Source organism: Ahaetulla prasina, chromosome 8 (genome assembly GCF_028640845.1).
Source record: "Ahaetulla prasina isolate Xishuangbanna chromosome 8, ASM2864084v1, whole genome shotgun sequence".
In the NCBI taxonomy this organism is placed as follows: Eukaryota; Metazoa; Chordata; class Lepidosauria; order Squamata; family Colubridae; genus Ahaetulla; species Ahaetulla prasina.
The window spans coordinates 92,421,928-92,438,445 of record NC_080546.1 but is presented as its reverse complement, the minus strand read 5'-3'; the positions used below and the strand labels follow the sequence as shown (position 1 = coordinate 92,438,445).

Genomic DNA, 16,518 nt, shown 5'->3' with positions numbered 1-16,518 from the left:
CTTTCGCCAAAGAAATGACACAATGTAGGAACACCTTGGTGCTCTCTCAGCTCGGCTGCTTTCTCGCTGATGTTTCGTTACCCAACTAGGTAACACCATCAGTATAAGGTTTGCTGCCTACATCCTGCCTTCATTCATTCCTCCATGTCTGCTGAAGGTTCTTCTTTTGGGGCGAAGAAATCGTCAGCGTTTGTAATTCAAACCCAACAAATAGAAGCACATGAGCAAGGCGTTTCCAGAAGCAGGCCGCACAACTCGTGCTACGCAGGTAGTCCTCGAGGTACGACCGCAACGGAGCCCGAAATTTAGGTTGCTAAGTGAAACGTTTGTTAAGTGAATGTTGCCCCGTTTTACGACTTTTCTCTCTGAACGGTTCGCTGAAGTGGAGCATCTGTTAAAGTCAGTAACACGGTTGTTAAGTCAATCCGGAGTCCCCCACTTGACTTTGCTTGTCCCCCCCAGAACATCCTGCAACTGTCATAAGGACCTGCCAGTTGCCAAGCATTTGAATTTTGGATCACCTGACCATGGAGATAACTTCGATGGCCGTATAAGCGTGGAAAAACAGTCGTAAGACACTTTTTTTCAGTGTTGTTGTAACTTCAAACGGTCACTCACTGACCTGTTTTAAGTCGAGGACTCCTTGTATTCGCTCTGGCACACAGATATATTACACCTAAAAAAAACCACCGTTCCTTTAACAACAGGATCTTTCATTGCAAAACGATTTAGGTCAATTGTACTCTAAAATGCACACCTGAACGATGATAGGTATCTCTACTTATCTCTCTCTCTCTATCTCTCTCTGTATGTGTATTGTATATATATATATGTGTATTGTGTATATATATCTGTGTATTGTGTATATGTGTGTGTGTATGCATCTGTGTGTGTATGTATGTGTGTGTGTATCTAACTATCTACCTATCTTATCTATATCTATATATCTATATCTACTCATATCTATCTATGTATCTATCTATCTATCTATCTACCTACCTATCTTATCTATATCTATATATCTATATCTATCTACTCATATCTATCTATCTATCTATCTATCTATCTATCTATCTATCTATCTATCTATCTATCTGGACTGGATGGTGGGGAAGGGAAGGGTTTATACTCCTTTCAGACAAGCTGGTCATTTGCATCCTTTTTAGAGAGTCGTTGAGGCCACTTGGAGGTTTATATGTGTCCTTAGGGCCACCTGAATAGTGCAAATGCATGTGGAGCCTTCTTGGAACTATTAAAAGAATGTGTGTTGTAGATTGGAGGTAGATGATTCCTACTGCGCTTATTCTACTGCGGCTAAGAAAACATTGCAAAGTTCTACCTATAGTAATCATGGGTTCCTCCTTCCTCACTGATGTCTCTGCTTGATGTATTTAGGATTTGGGGGAGGGGAAAGGACACGAATGCATGAAAACATTCCTGAGTCAAATCTTCTGCAGAGGGTCCATTAAGAGTAAGAAGATTTTTCCATCCAGAATGTAATTCTATGAATGTCCGATTGATTTTGGTTCATTCCCCAGCGAGTAGAGCCGGCTTGAGAAATTCAACATTGGCATTTAGTCATTGGGCTTCGATAAACATATAGGATCAGAACTATTGATTTATTTTGGGCCTGGGATCAATGAAGAAAATCCTCTCCATTCCTTCCCTCCTCTTTTGTCCTGTCCTTAAATGAAGCCTCCGGATATAGCAGTGTTCACCTTTTGGGAGAATATTGGTTCCAGCTTCATGACTTTTCCCTAGTATTATGTTTCCCTAAAAATAAGACCGGGTCGTATATAAATTTTTGCTCCAAAAGGGCTTATTTTCTGGTTAGATCTTATTTTAGGGGAAAAACGGTACTAAATGCATCCATCTGGCTGACAATCTTAAGTGGGGCTTATTTTAGGTAGGTCTTATATTACGAGCATCCTGAAAAATCACGCTAGGACTTATTTTCTGGTTGGGTCTTCTTTTTGGGGAAACATGTATTTTTAAAACATCTACCAACAGTTTTCCCAAACCAAGTAGAATTCAGGAGAGAGGATACTTTGTGAAGTAAATGAAGCCAGTAGATTAGTAAATACTTACTCTGCTTAGCAGGTGCCCCATAACATTCGTTCTCTAAACGACACAGAAATACAATAATTAAAATATTTTAAAAAACGTAATTCTCTCTTGCCTTCTATCAACAAGGGAATTCATTTCATGGACATTTCTTTGCCCATCAACACAGCAATAATTTAAGCCTGTAAAAGCGGATTCCAGTTCGATTCTAGGACATTTCCTCTAAGGTTGGTTATCAGATGTGTGCTTCAGCAATCCTGAATGACCACTATCCTGAAGTTAGGAAAATGAGTTGAAAAACTTTTTCTTTTTCCAACTAAAGGGTCAGTTTTGGAAGGCAATTTTCTTTTTGCTTCTTAACTGCCACATATTGTAGCTGGAGAAGTTGGGAGAGGGTTGTTGTTGGAGCGGTAGAAAGTTAGTCATAACAACATTCCGTATTCAAGGACATCCAGCGTCTGATGGAGACTGCCTGAAGACTGTTTCCAATTGAGTGTGAAGAGTTGATTGGACAATGTGATGAACTTGTGGGTGTTGGGGCCGGGCTGTGAACTGTCAACTGGATGTGGAAAACCTGGAAGCTTTCAGTTTCAGGTTTTCCCAGCTTTGCCAACATGACATCTCTAATAAATTGGAACTTTGAGGAACCTCAAACCTCAGAGCTTTATTTCGTTGGGGGTGTTCCTTGGAACACTGACATAAAGATTCTCCAGATTTCTGAAGCCCAGATCTGATATGCCCTGCTAGGGTCTCCAAGTTGCTACGGTTGGGAAATGGTGGTTTACATGCTCCGAATGATGGTTTAACACCATCACGCAACAATATTTGCCCATCCCAGCTTCTTGAGAAACACTCACTGGGTGGAGAAAAATGCCCAAATACAGTCTACAAATCTGGCAAACTGTGAAACCAACAATGGCAACAAAACAACAACAACAACAACAACAGAAGTGGAGTGACTGTGGAAGAAGGAACAAATGGTTGTACTAATAGTAATAGGAGGACTTAGAGCAATACTTAAAGGATTGCTTAGATTCCTGGAAATTTTGAATTTATGAGACCTGAATATTTTGACTTTGCAAAAAAAACCCAAAAAACGCCTTACTTGGAATTGCCTATATATTCAGACGTTACCTTAACAGCTCTTAGGTCCTTGGTTAGGATTTGAACTGTTAAGTTTTTATTAGTCCCAGACTGTGAATCAAATTGGAGGTGAAATCTTAAATAATAAATAAAAATAATAAAAATAATAGCCATAATACAACAATCTGCAACAATCCAAACTCAATTTACGGTATACAAATTAAAGAACCTTTTTCAAACAGTGACCACTGCATGATTGATTTTCGTCTCAATATACGTCCATACTTAATTCGTCATAACACCAGAACTCCCAACTACAACTTCAAGAAAGCCAATTACGACCTTATAAACAACGATCTTTCACTTCTGAACTGGCAAAATCTGTTTGCAACCTGCATAACCGCTGATGACCTCTATAGAATCTTCCTACTTGAAATCAATAGAGTCATTAAATTATATGTACCACGAATGACTACCATGTCCAAGAAAAACAAACTACCCATATCAATAAAAAAGCTTCAATCAAAAAAAAAAATCCCTCTGGAAAAGAAACAAAAAAGGCTATGTTACAAACTTCAGAAACCGTTACAGAAACATATGCAACCAAATTAAAACTGAATGCACAAATTACCACACCAAGCAAGAAGAAAACCTTCTACGCACAAATTCCAATCGTGCCTTTTATAATTTTGTCAACAGTAAACTTAAAGATTCAAGATCCATCCCACCACTAAAAGATTCTAACAACAAAGAATGCAATGACGAAACAGTCAAAGCAAACCTCTTCAACATTTTCTTTGGCTCAGTTTTTGTTAACTCCGATAACACATATCCAACATTCCACAAACGAACCAGCAATGACTATGATGATCTAACTCATATAGATTTCACAGAAGACAACGTTGGTAAAGCTCTTCACAACTTAAAACCATCGCTTTCTATTGGACCTGATGGTCTATGTGCATATTTCTTAAAAAAACTTTCCATTAATATAGCTGAACCCCTAAGTATTATCTTTGATAAAGCTTTCACTACCAGTTCTCTTCCCAAACTTTGGTCACTAGCCACAGTCATCCCCATCTTCAAAAAAGGAGACCCCAGCTTAGTCGAAAACTACAGACCGATCTCCCTTTGCTGCATCACCTGCAAAGTCATGGAATCTATCATCAATCAATCCATTACCTCACACTTAGAAACTAACAACCTACTCTCCAACAAACAATTTGGTTTCAGGAAAAAGTTATCATGTAACTTACAACTTCTCCACTGCAAAAACATATGGACTTCAAATCTAGATCAAGGCAAATCAATAGATGCAATCTACATAGACTTCTGCAAAGCTTTTGACTCAGTAGTACACGATAAACTTCTCCTTAAACTAACATCCTATGGCATCTCAGGACCCCTCCACAAATGGATATCTGCTTTTCTGTCTAACAGACAACAAGTGGTCAAAATTGGCAATGCTTTATCAAATCCTGTTCCTGTCAAGAGTGGCGTTCCTCAAGGCAGCGCCCTTGGACCAACACTCTTTATTCTATACATTAATGATCTTTGTGACCATATCTCAAGTAATTGTGTTCTCTTTGCTGACGATGTCAAACTATTTAACACCACAGACAACACTTCTATCATTCAAAACGACCTTGACCATCTAACCGCTTGGTCTAAAATTGGCAGCTCCAAATTTCAACCAGCAAATGCTCAGTCTTACATATAGGAAAAAGAACTCTAAAACTAAGTACATACTAGATGGACATTACCTTACAGACGACCCCATCCCGTTAAAGACCTTGGAGTTTTCATGTCAAATGATCTAAGTGCCAAAGCCCACTGCAACTACATAGCAAAAAAGCTCTAAGAGTTGTAAACCTAATTTTGTAGCTTCTTTTCCAAAACACCACACTACTAACCAGAGCATATAAAACATTTGCTAGACCAATTCTAGAATACAGCTCACCTGTTTGGAACCCTCACCACATCTCTGACATCAATACAATTGAACGTGTCCAGAAATATTTTACAAGAAGAGTTCTCCATTCCTCTGAAAACAACAAAATACCTTATCCCACCAGACTTGAAATCCTAGGCTTAGAAAACTTGGAACTCCGTCGCCTTCGACAAGACCTAAGTTTAGCTCACAGAATCATCTATTGTAATGTCCTTCCTGTCAAAGACTACTTCAGCTTTAATTGCAATAATACAAGGGCAACCAATAGATTTAAACTTAATGTAAACCGCTTTAATCTAGATTGCAGAAAATACGACTTCTGCAACAGAATCATCAGTGCTTGGAATACTTTACCTGACTCTGTGGTCTCTTCCCATAATCCTAACAGCTTTAACCAAAAACTTTCTACTATTGACCTAACCCCATCCCTAAGAGGACCATAAGGGGCGTGCATAAGCGCACAAACGTGCCTACCGTTCCTGTCCTATTGTTTTTCTTTTCTTCTTCCTATATATGTTTATATGTGTATATACTATATAATCTTTTTGTATGATGTTGTGACAAAATAAATAAATAAAAATAAATAAACCCTTATCAACCATCAGCGCCAGTCAATGCTATTTGTGATACATTTTAAAATGTTCAGTTGACTGAGTTTCCTGTTTAATGAATAAAAGATCATTAATAATAATACTAATAATAGTAATAATAATAATCTTCCTGCAATAACACCAGCAGAACTGCAAAAAACTGCGCTATTTGGAACATCGTACATCTTAAGAAGGTACTTGTTTGATACCTAGGACTCTGGCAGCAACCCCTATCAACCATCAGCACCGGTCAATGGTATTTGGGATGCATTTTTGAACATTCAGTTGACTAAGTTTCATGTTTAATGAATAAAAGGGATAACAATAACAATAACAATAATGTAACAGTGATACCCATTGTCATCGGGGCACTTGGTACCATGTCCAAGAATTTTATAAGATACATCAAGAAATTGCAGCTTCCTGCAATAACACCAGCGGAACTGCAAAAAACTCCGCTACTTGGAACATCATATACCTTAAGAAGCTACCTGGTTGATACCTAGGACACAGGCAGCAAGCCCTATCAACCATTAGTACCGGTCAATGGTATTTGTGATGCCTTTTTGAATGTTCAGTTGACTGAGTTTCATGTTTAATGAATAAAGTAAATAATAATAATAATAATCTCATTTGCTGTGTATCCTGTCATCATCATCATTAAAAAAAACAACCCAGTGTTGCTGGCTTTGGAGAGATACTATTGCTCATTATGTCCTATTTACAGCAGGACTCAGTGCTGTCCTGGTTCAATAGATTCCTAACTCTAGAAGAAACTGCATTCTTCTTTCATCCCCATTTGGGACACCATCAAACCAGGGTTGATGGGCCTGGAATGAAATGTGAATTTTGGTTGCTCCTAACTCAGACTTCAGAGAAGAAGAAGAAGAAGAAGAAGAAGAAGAAGAAGAAGAAGAAGAAGAAGAAGAAGAAGAAGAAGAAGAAGAAGAAGAAGAAGAAGAAGAAGAAGAAGAAGAAGAAGAAGAAGAAGAAGAAGAAGAAGAAGAAGAAGAAGAGAAAAGCCACTATGCTCAACTGCAGAGCAATTTCTCTTGATCAATGACAGCTCCAGATGTTGTACTGAAGTGTCAGAGGAGGACTTTGGAAGCAGGGAAAAAAAAAAGAGATGCATTTTTCAAGAAGCGATATTTGTAAAGGGAGCTTTTCTTGGGGGCCCTAAATTGCTGGGGGTGGGGTGGGGGAATTAGCTGTAGAAACAGAATGATACACGGGGACAAAGCCTCCAACTTTTGCAAAAACAAAAAAACAAAAAACCCCACCCTTACAATACAAAGGAATAGTAACAAATGTTTCCACACCGGAGGACACTAAACTTCATTACAGATGTTTAGTTGGCCATAAAGAAACCCTTCTGTGGTTTTTTTTAGTTCTTAAACTTGACACCGCTTAGAAAAGAAAGCAATAAAACGGCGAAGAGTTTTTAGATGTAATAGGGATGATACATTTATCGCCTATTCAAAAGCTGCAAGGAAGCTGTTTTGAGGGTCTCCGAAGGAATATATTGCTGGTTTAAACAATCTTTTTGCCTTCTAGTTTGGTTAAAAATACACACACGGGGGAAGGGGGAGAAGAAGCTGTTCTGATGACCTCCCTTGCCCAACGGGAACAAAAGAGTAGAAAATCTCACGATCCACATCTTCCTTTGGAGGGTTACGGTCATGGTTATTCCACCGGATCTACGCATGAGCTATTGCTGGCAGTTTGCCTCGCTCCGCCTAACGGTGGAGATGCCCATAAGAAGGTAAAGTAAGAGGTAAAGGTTTCCCTGTCCGGTGGTGTCCAACTTTAGAACACAGTGGTCATCTGTGTTTCTTGGCCGAGGGAGCCGGCGTTGTCCGAAGACACTTCTGTGTTCACCTGGCCAGCGTGGTTATATGCCAAAGGCGCACAGAACGCCGTTACCTTCCCACCAAAGTGGTACCTATTTAACTACTCGCATGTGCATGCTTTCCAACTCTAGGTAGGCAGCAGCTGAGGCAAGGGCAAGAGCTCACTCAGTCATACGGCACCTGGGTCTCAAACCCGGGCTGTCAGCTTCCAGCTCTGACAAACTCAGCATCTTTAACCGCTAAGCTAAATACAAACTAGGCACAGGCATTTCAGATGGAAAAGAAGTCCACCTCCCATGCTCCTTCTTTCCCTCTCTCTCTCTACAAATGTATCCCGCTTAGATGCATCTTGAAGCTAGTACACCGGCCACCCTGGCTTAGAGATCTGCGTGCATGCTTTCAAACTGCTAAATGGGCCAGGAGCTGAAGCTAGGTACGGGAGCTCACCCCGTCTTGTGGTGCTGGGGTCTCGGACTCAAGCTTTCCATCTGAGAAGCTCAGCATCTTTAAACCCTGAGCCACCATACCCGAGAAAGTACCAGAAGAAAATGATTCCCAACATCAGGATAGAATGGTGGGTCCAAGGAGCAGCCAAGGAACCTCTTCCAACAGGAGTTGGAGATTATTGTCTGCTTCTTCTCTTCTACTTCTTCTGCATTCACCTCTCTTTACATCTATGCTTCCAGGGTTGGCCACGTGCTACTGTGACAAATGAGACCTCCTCCCGCTCCCCGAAAACGCTTTCTGCTCGTCACCTACCTACCTTGTAAATGATGCATCTGAGAATGCAACAGCGCCTTCTTTTTAGAAGTGAATTTGTCCCGGTTGCTGTTCCTGTTTTCTGTCTGCTTAGCCTGGCCGTGGTCATCACTGGTAGTCAGATATTTGAGAAGCTCCGAGCAGGGACGTCTTTGTGGTTTTTGAGGCTGGCAAATGCTCTTCGCTTTATTGCTCCATGAATTCTCAGTCTTGGGAAATGAGTCAGAGCGAAAGAGGAAGGAAAAAAAAAAGAAAGATGAAATTAGGGAGCTGAACCTTAGCAGAATGGATACCCAGCATTGTTGTTATTTTTTAGATAGAGAGAAAGAAAAGAGAGATTGATTAGCAGTGAAGAGTAGAGTCTAAGCCACTAGATTGATGAGCTGTGAATAATTATTTGCAGAATAAAGAAGGAAAATGACATTAAAATTCCTAAATGACTTCAATGCTGCTTTTTATTTCAGTCCTCCTACGTTTCAATGCTTCTAAAGGTAAAGGTGAAGGTTCCCCTCACACATACGTATTAGTTGTTCCTGACTCTAGGAGGCGGTGCTCATCTCCGTTTCAAAGCTGAAAAACCAGCGCTGTCCGAAGACATCTCCGTGGTCATGTGGATTGCATGACTCAACGCCAAAGGCTCACAGAACGCTGTTCCCTTCCCACCAAAGGTGGTCCCTATTTTTCTACTTCCATTTTTTAGGGGCTTTCGAACTGTTAGGTAGGCAGAAGCTGGGACAAGTAATGGGAGCTCACCCCATTACACGGCACTAGGGATTCGAACTGCTGAACTGCTACCTTTCAATCGACAAGCTCAGTGTCTTACCTACTAAGCCACCGCATCCCTTTCAATGCTTCTAGGCAGCACTATATATATATTCATAAGGTCCTATAGTTCCTTGACTGCTACCAACAGGAAAGGAAAAAAGACGGAGGAAGAGTTTAAAGCTTAATTTGATGCTGATTGCTCAAGTCTTACAACCTGTTTGCAACTCTCTTAAGTACCCCTAAACGCTCTGTTTTCAGTTACAGTGAATGGCAAGACAAACATTGTTTAATACAGGTTGCTAACAGAATTACCCGCTGCCAGCAACTCAAGCAATCGATGGTCACCACAGAGTTTTCTTTTAAGGTACCAGCATAATCTTCTTTTACGCTGGATGGCTGGCACAGGAGTGAATCAGGCCTGTACATTAAACTAGGCCTATCGTTAGTATTTTTAACAGCAACCACATCTACTCTGCACATAGAAAAAGGAAGAGTGGGCTGTAAAAATGCCAACATACTTTGCCAACAACAACAAAAAAAGACATTAAGATGTAGAATATGAATTGCTTTTACTCCTATTAGACATTGCTCCTCTCTGCTACTTCTCCACTGTCCCTTTTCTACTAAAGGTATTTACTATAGGTAGATGTTTCCCCTGTGTAGCCGCATCTGGCAGTGCTCATCTGTGTCACTTAACTGAGGAAGCCACCATTGTCCGAAGATATTTGCATGGTGGGACTATATGCTGAGGTGCATAGCTGCTAACTTCCCACTGAAGTGGTACCTATTTAACTACTCACATTTGCATGCTTTCAAAGCGGTAGGTGGGCAGGAGCTGAGGCGAGGACAGGAGCTCATGCCATCAGGAGGCACTCGGGTCTCGAACCTGGTCTGTTACTTTTCCAGCTGAATGTCTATGGAGATTCATCCAGGTCATGGTTGTCCCAAAGGTGCTTTTTTTTCAAGAGGCAACTGGACTTTCTGGTTTCTCCTTAAAGACGTTTCGCTTCTCATCCAAGAAGCTTCTTCAGCTCAGAGCTGAAGGAGCTTCTCGAATATTCACACACTACCTAAAAATCTTGGGACGTGGAGAATAGCTAGGTGGGCAGCAGCTGAGGCAAGGAGCTCACCCTGTTGCGTAGCACTTGGGTCTCAAACCTCAGTTGTCAGCTTTCCAGCTGAGATTGTCATGGTGACCCTCTACTAAATACAAACTAGGCACTGGCATTTCAGATGGAGAACAAATCGACCCTTCCAATGCTCCTTCTAAAAATGTATCCTGGTTGTTTCATCTTGAAGCAGGGTTGAAACCCAGCAGGTTCTGGAGAACCGGTAGCGGAAATTTTGAGCAGTTCGGAGTGCATGGGCCTCTGGTGGCTCAGCAGACTAAGTCTGTCTGTTATTAACACAGCTGCTTGCAATTACTTGCAAGTCCCACCAGGCCCAAGGTTGACTCAGCCTCCCATCCTTTATAAGGTAGGTAAAATGAGGACCCAGATTGTTGGGGGCAATAAGTTGACTTTGTATATAAATATACAAATAGGATGAAGACTATTGCTGACATAGTGTAAGCCGCCCTGAGTCTTCGGAGAAGGGCGGCTTATAAATGCAAATAAAAAATAAATAAATAATAATAATAAAAATATCCTTCCCCCAGGAGTGGGGTGGGAATGGAGATTTTGCAATATCCTTCCCCTGGAGTAGGGAAGGAATGGAGATTTTGCAATATTTGTCCCCCAGGAGTGGGGTGGAAATGTAGATTTTGCAGTATCCTTCCCCTGCCATGCCCACTAAGCCACGCCCACAGAACCGGTAGTTAAAAAAAAAACTGGATTTCACCACTTTTCTTGAAGCCAGTCTGCCACTCACCCTGGCTTAGAAAATCTGTGGGCTAACCTCTACGCCAGGGGTGGGCCATAAATTTTCCCAAGAAGCCACAGGAGACACTGGGACTGTTATGAAGGGCTGAGCCAGTTGGGCTACGAAGGTAGGTGGGCGCGCAGCCATGCCCAGACGTAAATTGAAACCAACCAACCAACCAATAAATAACATTTGTCTCCAGAATAAAAGCAATGCAGCTGTATTGCATGCATGGTATATTTATTACACTTATTCGTATTTGCTTTTCTAATTTCTGGTTGACCTCATCCTGGCTGGACAGAGACAGCCAAAGGGTCAGATGTGGCCCGGGAGCTATAAAATGTCCAGCATGCATGAAAGAAACGATGCTTTCACCTACTGTCCCTGTGTAGCACAAAAGTGGGACATCTGCTTTCTCCTGGTGCCAAGATCTGACATCTGTCAATACCAGGCTCGGCTCTGTGCTGAAAGTGCACGGATGAGCATTTGCAAATTCATCTTCGCGTACGCCTTTACAGAGGTGAACACGGTACCTTGGCCACCGCAGGGCTTGTTCTGATCCTGTGGTTGACGTTTGCATGGTTGCGGGTGCTGAGGCCGCTGCATTCATTGTAATTTAGTTGGATGTTTGCTGGAGCCAACAAGAGCTTCTTAAGCTGCAAGGAATAGTGGAAGGGAATATTTGGTGGGTTGGGAAAAGTGGGGGGCGGGGGGAAGGTTGGGAAGAGAAATAAAAAGAGGTTAGGGCAGGGGTGAAATGCTCCCGGTTTGGACCAAATCGCCTGATCCGGTAAGCGATGGCGGTGGGTGGTTCAGAGAACTGGTAGCAAAAATCCCTCCATCCCCCTGCCCATGCCCAGCTGAGCTGTGCAATCATCAGAGGTGTTTTTTTTTAAAAAAAAAAACTTTTAAAAACATTTTTTCTTCGGCTGAAAAAATGCTTTTAAACTAAAAAAAAAGCCTCCGACGATTGTGCGGCTCAGCTGGAACCGTCAGAGCCTTTTAAAAGCATTTTTTCTACAACCTCTTCGGCCGAAGAGGTTGTAACAAAAATGCTTTTAAAAGGCTCTGACGATCCAGCTGAGTTGCTTGATCGCCAGAGGGGGTTTTTTTTCTTTTAAAGGCAAAAAAAATGCTTTTAAAAGAAAACAAAAGCCTCTTGACAATCAGGCAGCTCAGCTGGGATCGTCAGAGCCTTTTAAAAGCATTTTTTTTACAACCTCTTCGGCCGAAGAAGTTTTAGAAAAAAATGCTTTTAAAAGTAAAAAAAGAAAAAAAAAACAAGTCACATTACCCCACCACGCCCACAGAACCGGTAGTAACAAATTTCACATTTCACCCCTGGGTTAGGGTTTCTTGTTTCTTATTCCTTTTTCTTTGAAATTCACGCTCTTTGATTCGCTGAGTTCAGTTTCGACACGGATACGGTCCGTGAACAGTTTACCCATGAAACAAGTCTGGTCTGATTTAGATTTGCCAAATGCCTCATTGCAAAGGCAAAAGTTGTAAAAAAAAAGATGCTGATATTCTAGAAAGAGTGCAGGGAGACAGGAACGCATGCCGGGGGGGGGGGGAAGCGCCAGAAACCGGGAGAGCAATTCCCCAGTGCGCATGCGTGCCGGTTACCTGGTCTTCTGGTTTCTAGCGCGCATGTGTGCATAAAGACCAGCTGGCTGGTGCGCAGGTGCGCGGCAGAAACCAGAAACTCAGGTTCCACACATGTGCATGCGCGCCAGGGAACTGCTCTTCCAGCTGCCTGGAACCTGGAAGGGCAACGGGCAACAACTGGTGTGCCCAGAGAGATGGGTCTGTGTGCCACTTCCGCCACGCCACCATGGCCATAGGTTCGCCATCATGGCCCTAGTGATTGGTTCAAAGTCATCCAGTCAACTTTCATGCCCAAGGCGGGACTAGAACTCACTGTGGCCTCCTTATTAAACAAAGAGGATTAGGGGACTGGAGGCTAAAACATATGAAGAATGGTTGCAGGAACTGGGTATGTCTTGTTTAATGAAAAGAAGGACTACGGGAAACATGATAGCAGTCTTCCAATATCTCAGGGGATGCCCCAAAGAAGAGGGAGTCAAACTATTCTCCAAAGCACCTGAGGGTAGAACAAGAAGCAATGGGTGGAAACTAACCAAGGAGAGAAGCAACCTAGAACTAAGGAGAAATTTCCTGACAGTTAGAACCATTAATCAGTGGAACGACTTGCCTGCAGAAGTTGTGGATGCTCCAACACTGGAAGTTTTTAACAACAGATTGGACAACCATTTGCCTGAAATGGTATAGGGTTTCCTGCCTAAGCAGGGGGTTGGACTAGAAGACCTCCAAGGTCCCTTCCCACTCTGTTATTTTAAAGGGAATCAAGTCCAACACGTCTCTTAAGATTAAGGATTTGGGATCATGGCATTTGACGGCCAACCGGTGTTCATGGATCCTGGTTTTTAACTGACATGATGTTTGTCCCGCGTAGAATTGGTTGCAACGGTTACAGTTGATTTTGTAAACGACATTATTTCTTTTCATCCTTCACCCTCATGCTACAGATATTCACCGTTATTGCAAATCAAATCTTTTATCTCTTATGCTGCCCTTCAAAGACATTTTCATATGATGATTTGCAATGGATTGGACGTCATACAGATCCAGAAGAATACCGAACAATTAGTGAACAGGATGTGATTCTCTGGCAAATTCTTCTTTTTTCTCCTAAGATTGTGGGAGGCTGGATGGATTTATGACAGCCAACTGGTAATTATTTCTATTTGGGCTGTGATCAGAAGATATTCTGGAGACTGAATCTATTATATTTAATTAAGCAACAATTGATAAGCGATGCTGTTGAGAAACAAACATGGATATTTGATCCAGGATTTCAGATTAACAGAGTTGGAAGGGACGTTATAGGTCATCTATAACCTCATCACACTCAACACGAACTATTTATAATTATTAAAATGATTTGGGATGGATAAAATGCTGTGGATTACAATAACAGTTTGTGAACTGAGAGCTTTGAAATTTTAATTCTGTTTTGTTTTAATTTAGTGTTCTTCTTCCCGTTTAACTATATTGTCATAAAAACAAAACTTCTAGGAGACAGGTTAACCATTTTTAAATAGATTCAGTAATTTAAAAATCTTGGGAAGGCCTGTTTGATAAAGGGTGGGAAGTAATGTTGTAGGGATATTTGTATAATGTGTTGGGTTTTTTTTTTAAGTGCAATGTTTTGAGTGTTTTGTGGTTTTTGTCCTTTTTTTCCCTTTTGGATTTTTTTTTTTTGAGTGCTGTATTTTGTATTTTAATTTTGTTTCAAACACGGTAAAAATGTATTTAAGAGAATGTGATTCTCTGTCTTGACATATAGAGGTTTATCCAAAAGTTAATTGATTGGCTTTTATAATTCTAAAGGGAAAGGTGTCCCCTCGCACATATGTGCTAGTTGTTCCTGACTCTAGGGGGCGGTGCTCATCTCCGCTTCAAAGCCGGAGAGCCAGCGCTGTCCGAAGACGTCTCCGTGGTCATGTGGCCGGCAGGACTCAACGCCAAAGGTGCACGGAATGCCATTCCCTTCCCACCAAAGGTGGTCCCTATTTTTTCTACTTGCATTTTTACCTGCTTTCAAAACTGCTAGGTTGGCAGAAGCTGGGACAAGTCACGGGAGCTCACCCCGTGACGCCTCAGTAGGGATTCGAACCACTGAACTGCCGATCTTTCGATCAACAAGCTCAGCGTCTTAGCCACTGAGCCACCGGGTCCCTTTTATAAATCTAGGTTTCCCCCCCCCCCATTCTGGAGTTTCCTCTTCACCCTGTATATGAGCTGCACAATTCCCTTTCAATGGAGTTTGGCCAAGAAAGATTCTTTGTTCTTTTCAAACAAGAGGAAAAAGCTTCACAGAATTGTCCAAAAAGATGAGCAATAGAAATATCACAAAACCATTTTACACCCTTGGAAAGTGATGTATTAGCAGTTAGCCCATCTCCGCTTCAAAGCCGAAGAGCCAGCGCTGTCCGAAGACGTCTCCATGGTCATGTGGCCGGCATGACTCAAAATGACCAATTTTTTAAAAATTATTATTATTATTATTATTATTATTATTATTATTATTATTATTATTATTATTATTGTTGTTGTTGTTGTTGTTGTTGTTGTTGTTATTGTTATTGTTATTATTATTATTATTAAAAAGGTACACTGTTAGTCATTTATGGTTTTATAAATAAAAGCAATGGGAAACCCCTTTTAATTTTAAATGCGGGGTTGTGATATTTTGAATTGATAAATTCATGGCCATCAGCCTTGTCCATTGTGTCCGAACAGACACTAAAGCAGGGGTCTTCAACCTTGGCAACTTTAATCCTGGTGGACTTCAATTCCCAGAATTCCCCGGCCAGCTTTGCTGGCTGGGGCATTCTGGGAGTTGAAGTCCTCCAGGCTTAAAGTTGCCAAGGTTGGAGACCCCTGCTCTAAAGCACATGCTTCATTTCATGTAGATACACAAGGAGATTTATATTTTCCCCTTCTCAGGATTTGGTTTGGAACCCATTCAAAAAGGCTCAAAATAATTATTTAAGTTGGCAAAAAAATGGGATTCTTTGTGTTATTTCCAAGGACCTGTGGTAACTGATCATTACAAAGTCAGATGTTCTTGGCTCAGAAATCCGATAATAGGGAAAAAAGGATGAAGAAGAGAAGACAAAATGGGAAGAGGCAACGATGACAAGATTTAGATTAAAAAAAAACAGTTAACCATTATTGTTTTGTTTAGCCAACATTCCTACAAGGCTGTATTATATCCGGTATGCTAATAGTTAGTGACCAATTTTATTTTCCTAGGCTCCAAGATCACCGCAGATGGGGACTACAACCAAGAAATTAAAAGACGCTTGCTCCTGGGGAGGAAAGCTATGGGAAATCTAGACAGCATACTAAAAAACAGAGACATCACCCTGCAACAAAAGTGCATAAGGCTATGGTTTTCCCAGTTGCAATGGATGGCTGGGAAAGTTGGACCATAAAGGAAGGCTGAGCACCAAAGAATTGAGGCCTTTGAACTCTGGTGCTGGAGAAGACTCCTGTGAGTCCCTTGGACCGAAAGGCGATCCAACCGGTTAGTCTTAGAGGAGATCAACCCTGACTGCTCTTTAGAAGGCCAGATCCTGAAGATGAAACTCAAATCCTTTGGCCACTTAATGAGAAGGAAGGACTCACTGGAGAAGAGCCGAATGCTGGGAATGATGAGGGGCAAAAGAAGAAGGGGACGGCAGAGAATGGGGTGGCTGGATGGAGTCACTGAAGCAGTTGGTGTGAGCTTAAATGGACTCCAGAGGATGGTAGAGGACAGGAAGGCCTGGAGGAACGTGATCCATGGCAGGGGTCTCCAACCTTGGCAACTTTAAGCCTGGAGGACGTCAACTCCCAGAATTCTCTGGCTGGGGAATTCTGGGAGTTGAAGTCCTCCAGGCTTAAAGTTGCCAAGGTTGGAGACCCCTGGTCCATGGGGTCCCAATGGATTGGACACGGCTTCGCAACTAACAACAACTAGCTAATAGTCTTCTCTGTTAAATTAGCAAGATGTGGCAATGAGGAG

General features: G+C 41.7%; 1 protein-coding gene across 1 annotated transcript in view; it reads right to left on the bottom strand.

Annotated features, from left to right (window-relative positions):
* PPARGC1A (PPARG coactivator 1 alpha) overlaps positions 1–16,518 on the bottom strand; it is a 174,318-nt gene that overhangs the window by 45,264 nt on the left and 112,536 nt on the right. Inside the window, exons 4-6 of the mRNA XM_058193525.1 lie at positions 11,456–11,578; positions 8,302–8,506; positions 2,089–2,121 (exon numbers count right to left, since the gene is read on the bottom strand). Coding sequence (XP_058049508.1) covers positions 2,089–2,121; positions 8,302–8,506; positions 11,456–11,578 — 361 coding nt within the window. The remainder of the gene's footprint in view (positions 1–2,088; positions 2,122–8,301; positions 8,507–11,455; positions 11,579–16,518) is intronic.